This window comes from Mangifera indica, chromosome 2 (genome assembly GCF_011075055.1).
Source record: "Mangifera indica cultivar Alphonso chromosome 2, CATAS_Mindica_2.1, whole genome shotgun sequence".
In the NCBI taxonomy this organism is placed as follows: domain Eukaryota; kingdom Viridiplantae; phylum Streptophyta; class Magnoliopsida; order Sapindales; family Anacardiaceae; genus Mangifera; species Mangifera indica.
Window position 1 is genome coordinate 11,307,104 of NC_058138.1, and position 21,528 is coordinate 11,328,631.

Genomic DNA, 21,528 nt, shown 5'->3' on the forward strand with positions numbered 1-21,528 from the left:
TATTACAAACGCATTTCAAGCCTTCTTAAATACATAAAAATATCAGAATTTTGTAATTATGAGCATCTGTTTCAAGACATTATTTGACATGCAGATTTATACATGTTCCTGAGTTGTTTTGCTACGTCAACCATAGTTGGCCTATCTTCGGCTGAGTGACGTCGACATTTAAAGGCAAGCTCTTGAAACACTAGCAATTGCTCTTCCTTTTCAGGAGATAATCCAGTGCCAACAATTTTGGGATCTACTATTTCGGTAAAACTATTCTGCTCAATGTGTTTCTTCACATAATCCTCCCATGACTCATAATCTCCAATACTATCGCCGATATATTTTCCAGTTAAAAGCTCAAGTAGCAAAGAACTGAAGCTATACACATCCGACATTTCATTGAATTTACTTGTCCTAAAATAATCAGGAGCAACACATCCCCATGCTCCTCTCACAGCATCTTCTATGTGAGTCTCACCTTCTGGTATAGACATGGACAATTCAAAATCAAATAATTTTGCAGTATTTTCTCCATCGAACACAATATTTGATGATCGGATCGTTCTAGAAACAATGGGTCGAGGGAACCCACAATGGAGATATGCAATTGCATTAGCTATCTCCATTGCAATCTTTAACCTCTCTGTTAATGACAAATGTCGTTCACCTGGACCATAAATACGATTAGCAAGAGTCAAACGCCGAGCAGATTCAAAAACTGGAGTGGGAACTTGACTCTCTAAACAACATCCAATCAACTTCAAAATATTTTTGTGCCTCATTTGTGATGAAAATACAATGGTATTAAAACCTTCTTCTGCGTACCCCTCATATGAAAACTTCATAACAGAAACTTGTCGGCCCTGCAGATGACCTTCGTACAATTTATAGCCGTCCTTTGTTATAATATTCTGTGGATCATAGTTGTTTGTTGCTATCTTGATCTCTTCAGCACTGAAGCTACGGATGGGATTACATTTACCGTTACAAGACTTAATCAACTGTTCCAATAAAATTTTTCCGTTCCAGATAAATAATTCCTCATTTCGGCGTCGATTTCTTTCTTTTGAAAACAAATTCATCTAGACCAAAAATTACTAGGCTTTCATTTGCGAAAAGAATTAAACAGGGTTTGTACCTGCTCGAATATGAGGGTATTCTGATCTTCTTCGTCAACTAAGTCTTCTGTTCTCCCTATATTTCAGATGAGAAGAATTGTTTCTTTATGAAAAATGGTGAATTGATAAAACTTTTGCTTCAAAAACTTACGCTCATGTCTAGAAATCAATCAAAACCATGATGATATAAGCTAATTACATTGTAAGAGTTGATACGTGGCAATTACAGTAAATTTTTACATCAAGCAAGGGAAAAGTTTTATGTACCTGTTAATAGCCGATTAATCGTAGTATTGAGATGAACTGAACAGAGGAATGATTTGTAAACAGATCCCAAGATTCATCAAGAACCGAAACCCTGAACCCAACCAAAGAGACAAAGAAGAGAAAAATACAGAGACTGATTTTATTGAAATATTTCGTTTACAATTCAAAAGAGAAATAAAAGTCAAGATTTTATATTGGGAAATTGAAATTTTTAGCACTTTTTCATTCCGTGTATACAAAATTGTCACCTATCTTAAAACTTTCACAAATATACCACAACAGTACTTACCTTCCCCAAAATACCCCTCTTCAATCTTTCATGCATAAATTCTCTCTCCTCTTCTCTGCAACTTTTTTTTCTCTTCTTCCTCTTCTTCCAAAGTTATAAAGAAATCACTCTCTCTTCTCCCTCATCTTCAAAAACAAAAACAGGAAGGAAACAACCAAATTCTTCAAATTAAGAATTCTTCAAAATAAGGATTTAAAAAAAAAAAAGGGGAAAAAAAAGAGCAACCTACAAGATAAAAAATGACCATCAAAGAAATGACCATGTAAGATGATCATGTAACAGTATTTAACTGGAAAAAGAAAAAAAATTGATATTTAAGGATTTAAGTGAAACAAAAAAAACTGGGTATTTAACTTTAAAAAAAAAAAAAAGGTTGACATGAAAGTTACTGTGTAACGTCAACCCTTAATATATGTATGTAATATTAAATAATATTATTATATTAATATAATATATTATAATTTATATAATTAAATTATAATATTTTATAATATAATATTACATATATAATATAAAATATATTATATATAATATATATAATTATTACAGGGGTTGGCGATGCCGCCAACCCCTGTAATATATATTATATATATAATAATAATATTATATTAAAATATAATATTACATATAATATAATATTATATTATAATATAATATTATATATATAATATAATATATATAAAATATATTATATATAATTATTACCAGGGGTTGGCGTCGCCAAGGGTTGGCGATGTCGCCAACCCCTGGTTATATATATTATATATATAATATATAATATTATATTATAATATAATTTTATATTTTATAAAATATATGTAAAAGGAGTCTGGGTTGGCGGGAAGGGGAAATTGGCCTGCAGCATTAATGTAGGGTGAGCCCACCCTTTATAAAGCAAAACATGATTTATATATATATAATTTTTTAATTTTATATATATATAATTATATTATATATTTATATTAATATATGATATATTATATTATATTTTAATTAGAATATTATAATAATATATTATTTATATTATTATAATTATTATTTTATTATAATAGTATATTAATATTAAAATATATTATTATAATATTAAAGATATTCTAGTATTAATAATTATATAATATTATATATATTAATATAATATATATATAATATTATATATATTAATATATTCTAGCATTGAAATACGTACCCTTTTATGAAATAAAATAAAATATATTATATATTATATATAATGGCAAATAATATATACATATATTATATTATATAATATTTTTCTGAAAAATTCTGGGAATTATTACGCCAACCTTATATGTATATATATTGTTAGATTATATTATTATATTAATATTATTATATAATATATTAATATTATATATTATAATTATATTATAATATATAAAATAAAATAATAATATTTTATATTATATAATATATAAAAAATGTATTATATATATTATTAAATATATTAATAATATAATATATAATATATTAATATATATATATATATATTAATATTATGTATATTTGTATATTTAATATTATATATAATATTATATATTATATATATAATATATAATATATAATTGTCAAAGGTTGGCGGGGTCGCCAACCCTTGGCGTCGCCAAGGGTTGGCGATGCCGCCAACCTTTGGCAATATATATATTATCAGTTTATATATTATATATATTAAATTATATTATATTTTATTATAATATAATATATTATATAATATAATATATATTATATTATAATTAAAATATAATTATATTATATATAATAAATAATATTAATATAATATATTATATTATATTATATTTAACATATTATAATATAAAATATTATATAATATTAATATATTATATATTATATTATATTATATTATATTATTATAATTATAAATATAATATTATATTATATTATAATATAATATTATTATATTATATTGCAAAGGGTTGGCGCCCTTTGCCTGCCAGTTTTTTTATATTATAATGGGTCACGCCAGTTTTTTATATTAATATTGGGTTGGCGTAACGCCAACGCCCAAAAAATGTTTTTTTTTTTAGTTTTTTTTTAAATTAAATATCAATCTTATTTTGAAATCTGAAATCCACAAAATAAGGTTTCATGAGTCCATCAGTAAGTTTTTTTTTCCAGTTTCTTTTAATTAAATATCAATATAATATAATAAAAAGAGTTAGCGTCAACACCCACATTTTTATTCTGTCAATCTTTTTAACTTTTTTTTTCAGTAAAGAATTCGTAATCTGAAATCTGTTTCTTTTTTTAGTTCTTTTCCTTTCTTTTTTTGTTTTTAAAACACTTATTATATTTTCTATATGATTCTTTTATCATTTGAAAGAAGAGGAAGAAGAGAAAGAAGAGAGAAAAAAGTTACAGAGAAGGAGAGAGAAAATATCTGCATGAAAGATTGAAGAGGGGTATTTTGGGGAAGATGAGTACTGTTGTGGTATATTTGTGAAAGCTTTAGAATACGTGATAATTTTATATAGACGGAATAAAATAGTGGTAAAAATTTTAATATCCTTCAAACTGCCAAGTTGGCAATCTATGTATTAATCAGCAATGGTTGTCCGATTACCACGAAAGAAAACACATCAACAATAGATCTCCACCGTTCAATGAAGCTTCTCTTTTACACCATATTCCGAAAACGCACCGCTTTGCAGACCTCCCTTTAACAGTTTCTGTTACACCACAGTACACCTTCCATTGGTTTACACATCACACACACCCTTTATTCTTCTTAATTTGACAGAGCTCCAAACTGACACCCATCTAAAAAAATAATTAAATCTGACAACGATAAATATAAGTTATTCCTATTTTTATTTATTTTATGTTTTAAATATATTATTCTAAATTTTTAAATCTAAAATTTATTAATCATGTATTTTATATGTTTTTCATATTAAACATGTGCTTTTGCTTTTTTTTTTTTTCTTTTTTATGAATTTTTTAAAATACAAAAATGTCATATGTATTTTTAATTAATTATCATAATATTATAATTATATAAAACAAAAAATTTAATTTTTTATTGTCTAAATCTCTAATCCTCGATAATTTTTTATGATGATTTTATATTAATTATATATTATATTATATTATATTTAATAATTAATTAAATATTTTACATTTGAATTTTTAATCAAAACATTTGTGAAAATATTAAAAATATATTTGATATTATTATATTTTTATAAATATATTATTGATGATATATTATATTAAATCTATATATATATTTTATATTTTTATATTTAAATTTTATAATTTTTTTTAAACATATTTTCCATTATTATTATATTATATTCAATTTTTTTTTTTCGTATTTACTCAGTATGGCTGATTTTAACTTACATAACCGGTCACAGTGCCTTTTGGAAATGCATGGAGTCCATATTTATAAGGCATGGAAATTGCGAGGAAATTTCTTATTAGTGGAATTGACTCGACTCATGGTCGACTTAAAGGAATTCCCTACTTGCAAACTAGGCGTCAGAATTCTTTTTAAATGAGAATTATTCAAGGCCAAAAGCAAAATGAGGGAAAATTACTCGAAGAGAAGCGTACCACCCTCATGTATGTTATAAGGCTATTTTAGTTTTTTTATCCTAAATTGATTTATGAATTTGGATTGATTAGGGTTAAATTTGAGATTAAAATTGAGGTTTTGGTTTGACTTACGGTCGAGCATGATGAGCTATATGTTTGTATATGTATAGAACACAAGGAGGGACCATATAAATAGCAGAACGTAAAATATGAAGGACAGGTCTATTACAAACGCATTTCAAGCTATCTTAAATACATTAAAATATCAGAATTTTCTAATTCTAAGCATCTGTTTCAAGACATTATTTGACATGCAGATTTATACATGTTCCTGAGTTGTTTTGCTACATCAACCATGGTTGGCCTGTCTTCGTCTGATTGACCGAGACATTCAAAGACAAGCTCTTGACATGCTTGCAACTTCTCTTCTGTTTGGGGAGATAATGCAGTGCCAACAATTTTGGGATCTACTATCTCGCTAAACCTATCTTGCTGAATGTATTTCTTCACAGAATGCACCAAAGATTCATCATCTCCAAAACGATCAGTGATTTTCTTTCCAGTTAAAAGCTCAAGTAGCAATGCACCGAAGCTATACACATCCAACATTTCATTGAATGTACCTGTTATAGCACACTCAGGTGCAAGATATCCAAATGTTCCTTTCACATCATCTACTATGTGAGTCTCACCTTCTGGTATAGAAATGGACAACTCGAAATCAAATAATTTTGCAGTATTTTCTCCATCGAACACAATATTTGATGGTTTGATCGTTCTAGAAACAATAGGTCGAGGGAACCCACAATGGAGATACGCAATTGCATTAGCTATCTCCGTTGCAATTTTCAACCTCTGTGTTAATGACAAATGTGTTTCACGTGGACTATGAAGACGCTTGGCAAGAGTCAAACGTTGAGCACCTTCAAAAACTAGAGTAGGAAGTTGACTCTCTAAACAACATCCAATCAACTTCAGAAAATTTTTGTGTCACATTTGTGATGCAAATACAATGCTATTAAAACCAAGTTGGTCAAACCCCCGGTGACCATTTGAAACCTTCATAACAGAAACCGGTCGGTCCTGCAGAAAACCTTGGTACAATTTATAGTAGCTGTCTCTTTTTATAATGTTCCTTGGATCATAGTTGTTTGTTGCTATCTTGATTTCTTCAGCACTGAAGCTACGGATCAGATTACATTTACCATTACAAGACCCAATCAACTGTTCCAATAAAAATTTTCCATTCCTGATAAATAATTCCGCATTTTGGCGTCGATTTCTTTCCTTCGAAAACAAATTCATCCAGACCAAAAATGCATAAATTAAAATTATACTTCTAATTCATTTGCGAAAAGAATTAAAGAGGGTTTGTACCTGCTTAATTGATTGATTGAAGATTCAAGTATCGTAAAAGATAAAGAAACAAGGCTGCAACGCTTGAATTAGAGGGTATTCTGATCTTCTTCGTCAACTAAGTCTTCTGTTCTCTCTATATTTCAGGTGAGAAGAATTGTTTCTTTATAAAAATGGTGAATAGATCAAACTTTTGCTATACAAACTTACTCTCATGGCCAGAAATCAATCAAAACCCAGAAAATAAAAGCTAATTACATTATAAGACTTGATAAGTGGCAATTACAGTAAATTTTTACTTCAAGCGAGGGAATGTATCTCCACTGTGAAGCTTGTTCCAAAAACGCACCGTCTTACAGATCTCTATAACAGTTTCTGTTACACCTCAATACACCTTCCATTGGTTTACACATCACACACATGACACACCCTTTATTCTTTTAATTCGACAGAGCTCCCAAATTGACATTTAGATATAAAAAAAAACATTGAATCTGAAACTGATTTTAACTTATATAACCAGCGAGTGTGTTTCTTAGAAATGCATGGAGTCCATATTTACAAGGCATGGAAATTGCCAGGAAATTTCTTTTGAGTGGGATTGACTTATTCATGGTTGACTAACAAGAATTCCGTACTTCTATAAGGTAGGCCTAAAAATGAACTGTACTGTTTGGCTATGTTAGAAGCCATGTTTAAGACTGCTGATATAAAATCATAAATGTTGCTTAGTTGAATGTTTTAAATTGTTCATGGTTTTTGTGTTGGTTATTTTTTATTCATGTTCTTGATCATGGCGTAATCTTAGGACCATGACTTTAGTTAGTTGTTATTAATTCATGTTTTTGATTATGGCATAATCTTAGGACCATGACTTTAGTGGGTTGTTATTAATTCATGTTCTTTATCATGGCATAATCTTAGGACCATGACTTTAGTGGATTGTTATTAATTAAGCTTTAAATTGTAATGTTTCTGAAGTTAAAAAAATGTAGTTTTTCTTTGTTTCAAATACGTTGCTCTCAATTTTAATAGCAACACTCTGTTTTCTTTTCTCTTTAAAAATTACAACATTTGGTATTAGAGCAATCTTCTTAAGGGATTTGTGTGTGAATTTGTCGCGTCATGGAAGCAGAAGCTAGTCTCTCCGCAATTGCTTTGTCGATGTTCGACGAAGACAACTTCCAGATTTGGGCAGTATGAATGGAGATGTACTTGGAAGTTTTGTATCTTTGGGAAGCAGTAGAAGAAGACTATGAAATTCCTGCACTTCCGAGCAATCCCACCATGGCACAGATAAAAGCACAGAATGAAAAGAAAACAAAGAAATCAAAGGCAAAGGCCTGCTTGTTTGCTACAGTCTCATCCACCATATTCACTCGTATCATATCTTTGAAGTTAGCAAAAGAGATATGGGATTATCTCAAGAAAGAATATAAAAGAGATGAAAAAATTAAAGGGATGCAAGTCCTGAACTTGATCAAAGAATTTGAACTTCAAAGAATGAAGGACTCCGAGACGGTTAAAGATTACTGCGACAGGCTTTTTAGTATTGCAAACAAAGTAAGGCTTCTTGGATCTGAATTTATTGACTCAAGAATTGTAGAAAACACTTTTGTCACAGTACTTGAAAGATATGAAACAACTATCACTACCTTGGAGAATACCAAGGATCTGTCAAAAATTTCCTTAGCAGAATTGCTTAATGCATTGCAAGCACAAGAACAAAGAAAACTAATAAGGGAGAATACAACAATTGAAGGAGCTTTGGCAGCCAATCACCAAAACATGGCCAAAAACAAAAAGAAGAAGAAGAAGGATTTTGAATCATATGGGGCATGTAAAGCATCAGCCAATGCAAAAGAAAAGAATAAAAGTCAAAAGAAATCTTATCCATCTTACCAACATTATGGAAAAAAGGGTCATCCTCTAATTAGATACTGGAGAAGACCTGATGCTAAGTTCACTAAATGTAATCAGATGGGGCATGAAACTACTATCTATAAAAACAAAAATCAACAACATGGTGAAAAGGCAAAGACTGCTGATCAAGAGGAAGAGGATCACTTGTTCATTGTTACATGTTTCTCTTGCATCGAAATCAAGTGAGAGTTGGCTTATTAACAGTGGTTGTACTAACCACATGACACATGACAAGGATCTATTCAAGGAACTAAGCAACGCAAACTCATTGAAGGTTCGAGTTGGAAATAACAAGTACATAACTGTGAAAGGAAAAGGAACAGTTGCAATTTCAACTTATTCAGGTACAAAGTTCATTTCTGATGTGTTGTATGTCCCTGAAATTGATCAAAACATGTTAAGTGTTGGACGACTAATTGAAAAGGGTTATAAAGTTCTGTTCGAAGACAAAAGTTACTTGATTAAAGATGCAGTCGGCCAAGATATTTTCAAAGTAAAAATGAAAGGGAAAAGTTTTGCTTTAAATCTATTGGAAGAGGAGCAAACTGTTTTCCCAATCAAAGAAAATATCATTGAATTATGGCACAAGAGGCTCAGGCACTATCATCACCAAGGACTACTACAGATGAAATCCAAGAAGATAGCAAATGATCTTCCAAAACTTGATGATCATATTCCAAACTGCAAAACATGTCAGTTTGGAAAGCAAAGCAAGAAACCATTTCCTAAGGCAACATGGAGAGCATCAAAGAAGCTACAATTAATTCATACTGACATTGCAGGTCCACAAAGAACGCCTTCTCTGAAAGGTAGTCTTTATTATGTTGCATTCATTGATGATTTCACTCACATGTGTTGGATCTTTTTTTTGAAGCATAAGTCAGACGTGGCTCAAATCTTCTGAAACTTTAAAGCTAGAGTTGAGAATGAGAGCGATAGTAAAATTCAAACTCTTAGATCAGATAATGGCAATGAGTACACCTCTGAAGCATTCAATCATTTTTGTGAAGAGGCAGACATCCAACATCAATTAACCGCTCCATACACTCCATGACAAAATGGAGTAAGTGAGAGATGGAACAGATTCATATTGGAGATGACACAATATATGCTATATGGAAAGAATCTATCAAAGCAATTCTAGGCTAAAGTAGTAAATACTGTAGTTTTTTTGCAAAATAGGCTTCCTATAGGAGGAGTGAAGGACCAAACACCTTTTAAGGCATGGTATGGTTATAAACCATCTATGAATTTTCTTAAAATATTTGGATGTTTGTGCTTCACTCATGTTCCACAGATTAAAAGAGATAAACTAGCTAAAAGAGCACTTTCAGGCATCTTTATTGGCTACAGCTTGGTCATAAAAGCTTATAAAGTTTTCCAACCACAAACTGGAAAAATTATTATAAGCAGGGATGTGCACTTTATGAAAGACAAAGAATGCAACTGGGATGATGCAAAGAAGATGATTTAACCTCAAAAGAGCCAAATCTTAAGTTTCCTGTTTTGAACACAACAGAAAAAAGGATTAGAGATTGGAAGAATGAAATGGTGGATGACAGTCCTATCAGAGGCACAAGACTACTTTTTGATGTTTATCAAAAATACAATATTGTTGTGTGTGAACCTATAGATTATGAAGAAGCCAAGGCGAATCAAAATTGGATTGTTGTAATGAAGGAGGAGTTGTTCATGATTGAAAAGAATAAAACATGGGAGTTGGTTGATCGACCCCAAAATAGAAAGATAATTAGAGTCAAGTGGGTGTACAAAACCAAGCTTAATGTTGATGGCTCAATCAATAAGTATAAAGCTAGACTCGTAGTCAAAGGATATGCTTAAATACTTGGTGTGGACTACTCAGATACCTTCGCACCAATTGTTAGACTCGACCCCATTAGGCTTTTACTCATCGTTACAACGCAAAAGAATTGGAAGGTATACCAGTTAGATGTCAAGTCGGCATTCTTGAATGGTTTTTTACAAGAGGACATTTATGTAGAGCAACCAAAAGGCTATGTAAAGAAAGGAGAAGAAGATAAGGTCTATCTTCTTAAAAAGGCACTTTACGGATTGAAGCAAGCTCTAAGAGCTTGGTACAACAAGATTGATAAACATTTACAGAACTTGGGATTTGCTAAAAGCTTATTTGAATCAACATTATATGTCAAGCACAATGGAGCTGACATTCTTATCATCTCACTATATGTGGATGATTTGCTCGTGACAGGAAACAACACAAGTAGTGTGGAGAAGTTTAAGCAAGAGATGACGAAGTTTTTTGAGATGACAGATCTCAGATTAATGACCTTCTTTCTTGGAATGGAAATAAAACAGAATGAATATGAAGTCTTCATCTGTCAGAAGAAATATGCCAAAGAGATTCTGAAGAAGTTTAAACTCGAAGAATACAAAGAAATGAGCACTCTGATGAACTCAAAAGAAAAGTTCTGTAAAGAATATGGAACAGAGAAAATTGATCAGGCATATTTTAGAAGCCTGATTGATTGCTTAATGTATCTCACAGCAACTTGGCCTAACATCTTGAATGTTGTAAGTATTTTGTCTCAATTTATGCAATGTGCAAGCGAATGGCATCTCAAGGCCGCAAAGAGGGTGCTTAGATATGTGAAAGGCACGTGTGATTTTGGCATTAAATTCACAAGGAGCAAAGAGTTTAAGCTGGTTGGTTTCTCAGATAATTATTGGGGAAGCTCCATTGACGATATGAAGAGCATTTCAGGCTATTGTTTCACACTTGGTTTTGGTGTTTTCTCATGGAGCTCGAAAAAACAAGAAATTGTAGCTTAATCCATTGCTGAAGCAAAATTTGTTGCTACAACAACTGTTATTAATCAAACTTTGTGGCTAAGGAAAATTTTAATTGATCTTAACTTGGAGTAGGAGGAAAGCACAGAGATTCTTGTTGACAACCAAGCTGCTATTGCTATCTCTCAAAATCCTGTGTTTCACAGGAAAACTAAGAACTTTAATATTAAGTTATTCTTCTTAAAGGAAGTACAGAAAGATGGAGTTGTTGTTCTTGTCTACTGTAAAGCAGAAGATCAGGTTGCAGTTGTTTTCACCAAGCCACTGTCGGTTAGCAAGTTCGAATGTATGAGGACAAAACTTGGTGTTTGTAGCTCCTAAAGCAAGGAGGAGTGTTAGAAGACATGTTTAGGACTGCTGATATGGAATCATAAATGTTACTTAGTTGAATGTTACAAATTATTCATGTTTTTTGTGTTGGTTATTTTTTATTCATGTTCTTGATTATGGCATAATCTTAGGACTATGACTTTAGTGGGTTATTATTAATTCATGTTCTTGATCATGACATAATCTTAAGACCATGACTTTAGTGAATTGTTATTAATTCATATTCTTGATCATGACATAATCTTAAGACCATGACTTTAGTAGGTTGTTATTAATTAAGTTTTAAATTGTAATATTTCTGAAGTAAAAAAAATATAGTTTTCCTTTACTTCAAATACGTTGCTCTCAACTTTAATAGTAACACTTTGTTTTCTTTTCTCTTTAGAAATTACAACAGGCTATATGCTTTTCTTTTTAAATGAGAATTATTCAAGGCCGAAAGCAAAATGAGAGAAAATTACTTGAAGGGGATTGGATCACTTTTAGGTATGCTTCAAAGGTAATTTAGCCTTTTTCTTTCTAAAACCTGTTTTTAAATTCAGATCAATTAGGGTTAAATCCAAGATTAAAATTGAGATTTTGGTCTAACTTACGACAGTATATGATGAGCTGTATGCTCGTACGTTAGTCGCCACTTGAATAACACTCATGCACTGCCACATTAGCAAAAAATAAAGGATGTACACCAATGCATCTTTACGATGCACGACCATGGATCAAAATTTTATAAGTCTTATATGAGAACTGATTCTAGACGATAAAAGGTTTTTTATTGATAAATAATTTAATCTCACCTTTCTTTCAGAAGACAATAGCGAATTAGGGAGTTTGGAGCGAGGCGAGAAGTCTAGAATTGCCAATAGCAGATCCTTATGAGGGTGAGCACCAATGATCAAATTCTTGAGAGAAAAACAGTGGTGCCAAACTTTTCTTGCCGAAGATGAGGTAAGTGGGGTTGATCTTAATCCTAACCTTTGATATGATTTGAATAGTTGATTGATAGCACAGTGAATATAAATCCTGAGTCAGAATACAAAATTTGTGACTGTATTGTTGTATGTTGGATGAAGTTATGCTAGTTATGAAGCTTGCGTAGATAGTTTATTGTTGTAGAATAGTTGAGGCTTATTGATGTTCTTTTGATCTTGTGAATGATTAAGAAACAACTAGAATACAAGTGAACAAGAAAAAATTCCACGAATAATGGCCTGAATTTGAGCTTCGGAATATCATGTACAACCCTGATGAGAAAGTCACGTCTATACAAAGACACAAATAGTAAAAATCTGAAAGGATGTATGCCAGTGCGTTTGTAAGCGTATGCCCCTCATACATCACTTCTCAAGAAATTTAATCATCGATGAATGAACATATGATTGTTTAGGGCCTAAAATCAACCTACGATGTCATGTATGCCCACCCATATAGAACGGTCATGTATGACTAGAAATTACAATAGTTTCTTAGGGTTTTTGAAAAAGAATAAGATAAATAGTAACCCTAGGATTCAACAACAAATTAAATTAAATTTAGAGCTTCCAGCCTCTTGCGTCGCTAACCTATTATGGAGAAGAATGATTTATTACCCTATTCAACAACAAAAACTAATATTGGTGTTTGTAGTTGCTAATATTCCTGCACCATTTCCAGAAAATTCTAACCCAACTAGCTCTGCCTAAATTGAAAGAACATACATAATTCTAAACAACATTAACTTTTAATTTTAGGTTCCAGGTCAATTTCGGTTCCCAAGGTCAAGGAACTGAAATCAGAATAGGTTCCAGAACCTATAGGTTTCTTAAGTTTATTATCCATAACCTATCCTGTTTTTTTCAGTACCGAGTAAAAATTGAAACTAACAAGTTGAGACCCATTGGTTTCGGTTTCAAACAGATAATTTGCTTACCCCTAAATATGGTTGTGATTCCTTAAAACTAAAGCTGACAATTTTTTACACACCTTATTAATCTAACATGACACAACAGAAAAAAAAAATGAATTTAGGATTTTTTTGACATAAAATTTTGTTCGGGTCAACCTAAACACAATCCAAAACTAAATTAGGGCATGTTGAGGTTAACATAAAACTAAGACAAACTAACCCAAATGTTTGGAGTAATGTTATGCAGGAGAATTTGTTATCAGTAGATTGGAGGAATATTAATGGATAAGTATTAGCAGTTAAAAGCATCAAGAAAACTACCATCCCATAAAGTCAGTCATCTTGAGCGCCTCCAAAAGTACTAAATCGTCTATGATTGTATCTCTAGATAACTTTGTTATTAATTATGCATTAGTTCCAACCACTTCAAGAGCAACATAGGTGAGTTTTATATATACTAATAGAGTTTGGCCACGTGTGTCGTCACATCTTTAAAATCAATTCTTGTTAGCATGTCGTTTTTACTAGATAATTGATTTTGTAAGACATTTGTCAATAACATCTTTTGCTCTAATAAGAAAAAAAAAAAATCATCTTGGTTTTTTTTATGAAAGACAATAACAACAGTTAGAACAACTCTACAATCTTGATTTAAACTATGATTTGATATTTTTCAAGATTTTATGTGTTTACCATCTTCACCACCATGGAACTAATAAAAAATGATGACTTATGAGAAATAATGTCTGCCATTTTGTTGTAAATATATACATATTACATATAATTGTATCTTCACGTAATTACACTTACTCCAATTTTCTTGGTTTTCATTTAAACATTCTATTTTATTTTTAGGCAATGAGAGTAAGATTTGGTTAATAAAGGGTTTTGGTATGTAATTTTTTGGGCTATATACAAATAAGACAAAATGTTACGAGGTATGTTTTGTAAATGGCAAATTGAGGTAATTTATCAAAAAAATTGAAATACTAAAAACACTATAGAAAATGAAAACAATAAATGATTCAAGTCAATTGAGGTTGTGCTAAATCAACCTTAACATAATTCAGGTCAAATTAAAATTGAGATATTTTTATATAATTGTAATTAAAGTTAGGTTAGAATTGAAGGACTCTAACTCAAAACTCAAATTGATACAATATAAACACAACCTAATGATATCAACTATCAGGCGTACAATAAACCTCATCTCTTCTAATTAACTATTGTTCTAAAGTATGAAAAGAAGCAAGCCAAATTCAATAACCTTGAGAGAGCCTCGCAATATTGAAGAAGAAGAATAAAAGGAAACCAAAATTTTTATAATAATAATAAAAAAATAGTGTTATTATTATTTCAAATATCAAAATAATGTAAATGAATTATACAATCAATATAATTATTTTTATTTTTGTACAATTAAAAAAATAGTAGCAAATTTATAGGACGATCATCGTAAGAGAAATGTGTACAATATTTTCATGTGACTTCATCTCTTCTAGCTATCAATAAAAAGGGAAATTATTAAAAATGGCCAAAATACCCCCCTATTAAGCAAAAAAACCTAAAATCACTATTTTCAAGCAAAAATAGACAAATTCACTATTCATAAGCAAAAATGCCCATGACTTTTTTTAAAATGCTAAAATTACCCTTCATCTCATATTTATATAACTTTCCTCACTCATTATGGGGATTAAAATAATTTTAGATAAATATGAGGGGTTTTTGGATATTTTACATTGTAAAGGCATTTTGATATTTATTTATTTATTTCAAACTTTTTCTAAAATATCAAAATTACCCTTCCCCTCATTTATATAACTCTCCTCACTCACTATGAGGTTAAATGTAATTTTAGATAAATATGGAGGGTTTTTGGATATTTTACATTATAAAGGCATTTTGATATTTATTTATTTATTTCAAAACTTTTTCTAAAATGTCAAAATTACCCTTCCCTTCATCTATATAAACTCTCATCACTCACTTTATTTACACACACTTCTCATATCACTCAAACACTCACTCTCACTTTCATTTTTATTTAAGATCAATTAGTAGGGATTCGTTCGGACGGAAGGAGTTTGTATTTCTGAATTTGACTTGAAAAAATACTATTCATCAGAAAAAGGTATTTATGTCAATCTTAGCCTAAAACTTAATTTTATTTGTTAAGTCTAGTTTTTATGTCATAATATGGGGGTTAAAACAATGTTTGACAAGTATGGGGGGTTAAATGTAATTTATGGTAAATATGGGGGGTTTTTAGATATTTTACAATATATACATGATTTATATAACATGTTAAAAATAGATAGGTATTTCTTTAATACAAGACAACATACAAGGGTGTTAAATAAAGAAAGAGATAATTGAGGGGTCAAATGAAATGTTATTAAAATTAGGGTGCATTTTCATATTAAACATGGTAGGCACATTATAATTGAAATTATAGGTTTTTTCAAGTTTCACTCCTTTAGGATATATCAATTCACATTTTCCAGATTTTTGAAGAATTTTTCGATTGTTGTCATACTAGGGTATTTCAACTTTTAGATTCTGAATTTCAGTTCCGTTTTTTCGAATTTCATCCCTTTAGGATATATCGATTCGTATTTTTCGATTGATGTCATTCTAGGGTATTTCAACTTTTAGAATTCAAATTTCAATTCTGTTTTTTTGAATTTCACCGTTTTAAGATATATCAACTCGTATTTTTCAGATTTTCGAAGAATTGTTCGATTATTACCATTTTAGGGTATTTCAACTTTTAGAATTCGAATTTCAGTTCTGTTTTTTCGAATTTTATCGTTTTAGGATATATCCACTAGTATTTTCCAGATTTCTGAAGAAATTTTTTATTATTGACATTTTAAAGCATTTCAAAGTATAGAATTTGAATATCTATTTCAAAGTATAGATATTATAAAAACGTTTTAAATGGAACGTTACAAACAGATAGATGCATTTTGAGGGGTAAAATAACATACGAAAGTGTTATATAAATTGTTAAATAATTATAGGGGGTAAAAAAATTATTAGAAAAATATTAGGAGTTTTTTTTTAATTATTAATAATTGTACGACTGTTTTTCATAGTTATTATTGATTTTTTTATTATAAATGAATAATTATCTTCAAAAACTGGTCATTGTAGGATTGATAATTAAAATGGATGGTTATGCATCAGTTCATTATCAGAGAGAATGGATTCAAGGTCGCAACAACACAATGAAATATGTTGGAGGAGCCAAACAATTGATTAAAATCCCTTATGGAATAACATTCGAGGGATTTATTGAGCTTTTGACGGAGTCTTGCAGTATTAATCCAATGAAAAACTACATTCAAGTATCAATGAAGCCAAGAAAAATTGAGCTCGACGGTCCTATCCAGATCCAAAATGATGAAGATGTCCAGGGTCTTCTTGATATGTCCCAGTACTTTCAGGAATGCATTCCTATATTTGTTACATGTACCCCAATTGAAGGGCAGGAGAATGAAGATGAAGATGAAAAAAAAAGTAGTTGGGTCAAAAAAGAATACGATTTGGAAAAGTTGATTGATTTCAGTAATGACCCGTTGTATATTGTAAACTCATGGGCTTAAGGAGAAAAAGATATAGTTTCCTATTGGGGTGACTTTGATGGAAATAATATGCCCAACATTCCTTCAGAAGATGTAGAGCCTGAGTATATGACATCAGTTACCGAGGGTATGGATAGTTTGCAGCTCGAAGATCCTATTTCAGGTGGTGGAAATTATTCTGGGCCATTTTATGACAATGTCCCCACTGATCCATTTAGGTGGCTTCTTGATTTTCCTCCACAGCCATCAGCATCATCAGGTGGTTCCAGATCGATCCGAGAGGAGCATAGTGTCAAGATAGGTGATATTTTTCATAATAAAGTCCAATTGAAAGACGTGAAACAATTCGCCTTACTTAAAGGATTTCAATTTGATGTCAAAAAGTCTGACAAGAAACGATGGGAAATTAAGTGTACGGTCGAAAATTGTAAGTGGTATATACATGCAACCAAGTCCATTGTCGGTGATGTGAGGGGGATCAACTCTATGAATCCTACCCACACATGTTTAGTTGATCAAATCATGCCACATCACAGACAAGTTGGGGCTCGAGCTTTAGGTCAATTAATGAGATCAAAGTTTGTGATGATTGATCGAATTTATCGGCCTAAAGAAATAATTGTAGACATCGCCGACCGATATAAAATTGATATTTCCTACTCACAAGCTTGGCGGGCAAGAAATTGGGCTATCAATTCATTAAGGGGTTCACCGGATGAATCTTTTATGCTTTTACCAGATTATTGCTACAATTTACAACGTACTAATCCGAGCACTGTTACTGCTATTAAAACAGATGAGAAGCATCGATTTACAAATTTTTTCATGGCGTTAGGATGTTCCGTTCGTGTGTTTAGACAATATCTTCGCCCTGTTATTTGCATTGACGTTGTTTTCCTTAAAGGTCGATATCTGGGGCATTTATTTATTGCGGTGGCTCTTGATGGTAATAATCAGATATACCCTATTGGTTTCGGTGTCGGCAAAAAAGAAGATCACGACACGTGGTGTTGGTTTTTTATGAGAATTAAAGAATGCATCCCTGACCTCTCTGAGCTTGCAATAATCTTCGATCGACATCATGCTATCTACTCGACAATGGCTGAAGTATTTCCAGATGTCCACCATGGATGCTGTTGTCATCACCTTCTGTGTAACATGCGGGCAAAGTATAAACGGGACTCAAAGGTATAATGTAAACAAGTAATTAAATTTATAACAGTTTATCCTTTTCAAACATTTTGCTTACAATGAGTTTTCATATTTTTTACCATCTTATAGGTCGCGGGTGCATATTGGAAAGCCGCAAAATCATACACAGAGTCTGAATTTGGTTTGATGATGCAATCCATTGACTCAATGAATCCCCAAGCTGGAGCTTATCTACGGGATGTCGGCTTTCACCGTTGGAGTAGAGCGTACTTTCCAGGACATCGATACAACATCATGACCACAAATATTGCTGAGTCATTCAACGCCCTTGTTAGACATGCACGGGGCCTACCTATAACCATGCTCTTGGAGTTTATTCGTGGTACCATGCAACGATGGTTTTACGAGAGGAGAACTCATGCAAGTAAGTATCAAATCGATATTAATTAAAAGTTGACTCATATACTTTTTTCCACTTTGTTAATCATATTACCAAATGTGTTCTTAATATTTTTTCCGAATTACAGGTGAATGTCATAACTTCCTCACCCCTTGGGCAGAAGAGAAGATCAGCAATCGTCTTTCAAAGTCTACAAGTTTGGAGGTTCGATCGATTACACCTATTCGGTATCAGGTTGTTGGATTTGATAGATTCATGGGTATTGTAAACTTTGGTGACATGTCTTGCACGTGTAGAAAGTTTCAACTTTCACGTATTTCGTGCAAGCATGTCATTGTCGTTGCACGACATATGAGACTCACGAATGTGCACTCATGGGTTCATCCATTCTTCTGCACCGATATTTACTGTGTAATATATTAGGAACCGATCAATCCTCTTGGAAATCAATCTGATTGGTTACACTCACCGAAAGACAGAGTTATATTGCCCCCCGTCCTTGATAGTCGTTGTCTAGGTCGTCCATCAAATAGAAATCGATGTCCATCGCAAGGAGAAATTGTTACACCGAGGATTTACAGTCGTTGCCATGAACCGGGGCACACACGAACCCAATGTAAATCCCCAGCACCGGTCCCTAGCTCCGCCCCGCAGCATAAATCTACAAAAGGCAAAGGAACGAGATCTTGACATACTTATACTCAATTTTGTTTATTATATGATTCTTCATTGTGAAACTAATATGTAACCGATGTATTTTTATTATTGTTTCAAACGTGTAATTGTATTGTCATTTGATGTAATAAATTTAGTGTTTCTTATGAGTTATTTTCGTATTACTTTATTTCCTCTAATTGTTTCAAGTTTGTACATGTTTGAGTAATCATATGTTATTATTGTTTTTTCATGTCAAGATGATTTAAAAAATCAAATCAAATACGAAACATATCCATATATAATATCTGAAAAAGTATATTATACACATAGATGTAGACGACTAAACAATAAATATATACATCTAAACATAGGAAGAACGATAAATATACATCCGTGAGCTACTCGATACAGTGAAAGTACAACTGCGCCGCTAATCGTCGACGCATAGAGGTAGACGACTCTCGAGGGAAAACGTAGCTCCGTGACAACGCCAAACACTCAAAAAATCGCAACATAAACACGCCACAGTCACCGGAGCCCAACCGCTGCTAAGGGACATCTGACGCTCGATGCAAAGTGAGGGGGTCACGTCGTGGAGTCCTCCTAGAAGCTGTCCAAAAAGTCGTCGCCTCTAATAACGTAGGAATAAAGGTCATGTACGGTCACATGCACTGCTCCAGAGTCCCTATATTCCCTGAAAATGAAACATCTGAATCATACACCGTAATCGACCACTCACGGAAATCTATAACTCCGGTGACCCAATGTGCGTTCTCGAAGTTTATAGGGATGAAAACTTATAAACAGTGAGACATTTGAGTTACTTATCGTTGTCGTTATGTTCTTGAATGTAATAGAAATATATATAAACTATACCTGATCGACCATCCCCCATGGTTTGTGCAACAATCCCGGGGTGTACGCTGCATTGACCATCCTCGTGAAGAGCCCTGAAAACTCGAACTCGCCAATCGGTGTGGTCTGCCAACTCCTCCAGGCCATCTCAATATGGCCTCCAAAGAATGTGTGGGCAGTCGTCCAACGCTGTGAGATAGTCGACTGGTGATCATCCTGCTGCCGACGTAATAAAGCCAAAAAAAAATCCACATGCTAAAATGGTATAAACAAGTTCACGTGTTAGTTATTAATAAATATATCTAGCTTTTTATCAAATTATATAGTATAGACAACTCACATCATCAGTCAACCACTCGCGCAACTCTACAACAAGCCTCCAGAAGCTGTCCTTCGACTTCGACCCGATGAAGTAGACATCATGTGAGTCGGAAGCCGCAGCGCTGGTGTACCACGTGAGGAAAGATTCCTCACGCTCAGAGGCAGAGGATGGAATGGCCATAGGTTGCCGTTTCGCCCTCCCTTTGAGTGGATTCGTATACGAGGTGCGAACCAGCGGACCCTTCCGGATGATCCGGCCATGTGCTGTATGAATAATCTGTATGATCCCAAAAAAATAATTAATTCATCATTCATCCTACGTAACAATTAGTATTAATCGATTTATCTTACCTTCTCCAAGTATGCGGGAGGAGGTTTAGCTGGAGAATCCTGAATCACGGTCAAGTCCACCACGCGTGCTCCCTCGGCGGACTAGAAAATACAAATTTTGAATATCTCAATGACCAATATATACAACTATTTATATACTAAGTATGATTGATATACCTCAATAGGGATGGCCTCAAAATCGTCCTCCTGGAAGTCCTCCTCTTGTGAACCAATATCCACTATTTTTTTGGTCGAGCTCGGGATATCAGCAAGTAACCATAATCGCTCATCCTGAAAAACAGTCAAAACATTATTAAATAAATAATATAATTGAAAAGACAGATCAATCAATGACAATTTAAAAATAAAGTTAAACTGAACTTCCGGGGAAGGTGTACGGGGAGAACCCTCGATCGATGCAACAGAAGGACTAACTGGTGAGTCCTCAGGGCGACTACCCTAAGATATTAGTAATAATAACTTAATTAGTGACATTTCATATATAACAATACTATAATATAATAATGACATTTAACAATAAATATAAATTTGAAATATCATACGGATCTCGTGTGGGTGACAGGATGGTATTGCGGTATCAATGGGGGATGTCGGTGGGATATCCTTGTCCCTCTCCTGTGCGAATGTAATAATAGTTGTCAGAA

The 21,528-nt window shown here is 32.2% G+C and overlaps 4 protein-coding genes across 13 annotated transcripts in view; 1 reads left to right on the top strand and 3 right to left on the bottom strand.

Annotated features, from left to right (window-relative positions):
• Window positions 1-21,528, bottom strand: part of LOC123209039 (non-functional pseudokinase ZED1-like) — a 27,953-nt gene continuing 6,425 nt past the window's right edge. Inside the window, exons 1-4 of one of the 10 annotated variants that reach the window (XM_044626754.1) lie at window positions 1,377-1,550; window positions 1,130-1,185; window positions 817-951; window positions 1-658 (exon numbers count right to left, since the gene is read on the bottom strand). In XM_044626754.1, coding sequence (XP_044482689.1) covers window positions 72-658; window positions 817-823 — 594 coding nt within the window. In that variant the 5' untranslated portion in view covers window positions 824-951; window positions 1,130-1,185; window positions 1,377-1,550 and the 3' untranslated portion in view covers window positions 1-71. Of the gene's footprint in view, window positions 1,269-1,376; window positions 1,551-21,528 lie in introns of those variants that run through there. The other 9 variants (XM_044626753.1, XM_044626756.1, XM_044626752.1 and 6 more) reach the window with 9 other exon arrangements.
• LOC123209038 (serine/threonine-protein kinase ZRK1-like) lies at window positions 5,476-7,039 on the bottom strand. The gene is given in 1 exon segment (XM_044626745.1): window positions 5,476-7,039. A coding segment is annotated over 1 exon segment (1,011 nt). The 5' UTR covers window positions 6,544-7,039; the 3' UTR covers window positions 5,476-5,532.
• LOC123208538 lies at window positions 7,798-8,703 on the top strand. Its single transcript, XM_044626071.1, has one exon. The coding sequence runs from the start codon at window positions 7,798-7,800 to the stop codon at window positions 8,701-8,703; it is 906 nt and encodes a 301-aa protein (XP_044482006.1).
• Window positions 21,241-21,528, bottom strand: part of LOC123209040 — an 853-nt gene continuing 565 nt past the window's right edge. Inside the window, exons 2-3 of the mRNA XM_044626757.1 lie at window positions 21,427-21,499; window positions 21,241-21,322 (exon numbers count right to left, since the gene is read on the bottom strand). Of these exons, the coding sequence (XP_044482692.1) occupies window positions 21,318-21,322; window positions 21,427-21,499 (78 nt within the window). The 3' untranslated portion in view covers window positions 21,241-21,317. The remainder of the gene's footprint in view (window positions 21,323-21,426; window positions 21,500-21,528) is intronic.

Excerpts from the sequence above, each read along its gene's own strand:
- LOC123208538 (XM_044626071.1), top strand. The coding sequence starts at position 7,798 with ATGGAGATGTACTTGGAAGTTTTGTATCTTTGGGAAGCAGTAGAAGAA.